This window comes from Sinocyclocheilus grahami, unplaced genomic scaffold, assembly GCF_001515645.1.
Source record: "Sinocyclocheilus grahami isolate Dianchi unplaced genomic scaffold, SAMN03320097.WGS_v1.1 scaffold11544.1, whole genome shotgun sequence".
NCBI lineage: Eukaryota > Metazoa > Chordata > Actinopteri > Cypriniformes > Cyprinidae > Sinocyclocheilus > Sinocyclocheilus grahami.
The window spans coordinates 417-1,219 of record NW_015513895.1 but is presented as its reverse complement, the minus strand read 5'-3'; the positions used below and the strand labels follow the sequence as shown (position 1 = coordinate 1,219).

At 36.2% G+C, this 803-nt stretch overlaps 1 protein-coding gene across 1 annotated transcript; it reads left to right on the top strand.

Moving 5' to 3' along the window:
* Positions 1-69: 69 nt before the first annotated feature.
* Positions 70-777, top strand: LOC107578694 (galectin-5-like; the record flags this gene model as incomplete). The annotated part of the gene is made up of 2 exons (XM_016264623.1): positions 70-226; positions 335-777. Coding segments are annotated over 2 exons (304 nt in total), but the record flags the coding sequence as incomplete, so codon positions are not given.
* Positions 778-803: the final 26 nt, after the last annotated feature.

The following is an 803-nucleotide window of genomic DNA, read 5'->3' as shown; positions in this document are numbered from 1 at the left end:
AAAAAAAAAAAAAAGTAAATCTGTTCATTGTAAGATGCAAGATGTCTTCTCTTCTGTTTCCTCCATTAGAATAACATTTAACCTGCGCTACAGAAGTGGGATTGCATTTCACTATAATCCTCGTTTTGATGAGAAACTGGTTGTGCGCAACACCAATCAGATGGAGCAGTGGGGTACGGAGGAACGGTCCGGTGGCTTGCCCTTTCAAAGAGGACAACCTTTTCAGGTAGGCAGACATACATCCATGAACATGCATTGCTTTATTGATGCTGTTAAATGCTGTCATTGTGACTTGAAAATAACATTACTTGTGTGTTTTGTATGTGTGTTGCAGGTCACCATCTCCTGCAATCCCCATCATTACAATGTGTTTGTCAATGGCCAACAAGCACACACTTACAAACATCGCTACACAAAGCTGAACGACATTGATATTTTGGAGATTTGTGGAGATCTGCAGCTGACTTTAGTGCAGGCTTAACAGGGATTTGTGATGTGTAATTTGTAAGGGAAAGCATGGCAAATTGTTAAAAAGTAGAATTGCTTTCAAATACAGCAAAATGGCTGACTATAAACATGAACAGCACTGTGATTTTGCTATTTCAAATTATCATAAAACCCTTTATACTATGTTTAACTTTCTGTACAATTCTTTATTATGCAATATGCATGTTATGTTGCCTATCTCTATATAACCGTCTTGAAACTCTCATCAGCCTTGCTGCATGTTTAAACTAATAAACTACTAACAAATAAACAGCATGTTATATCAAAATATTCCAATGAATATTCCTTATATATAT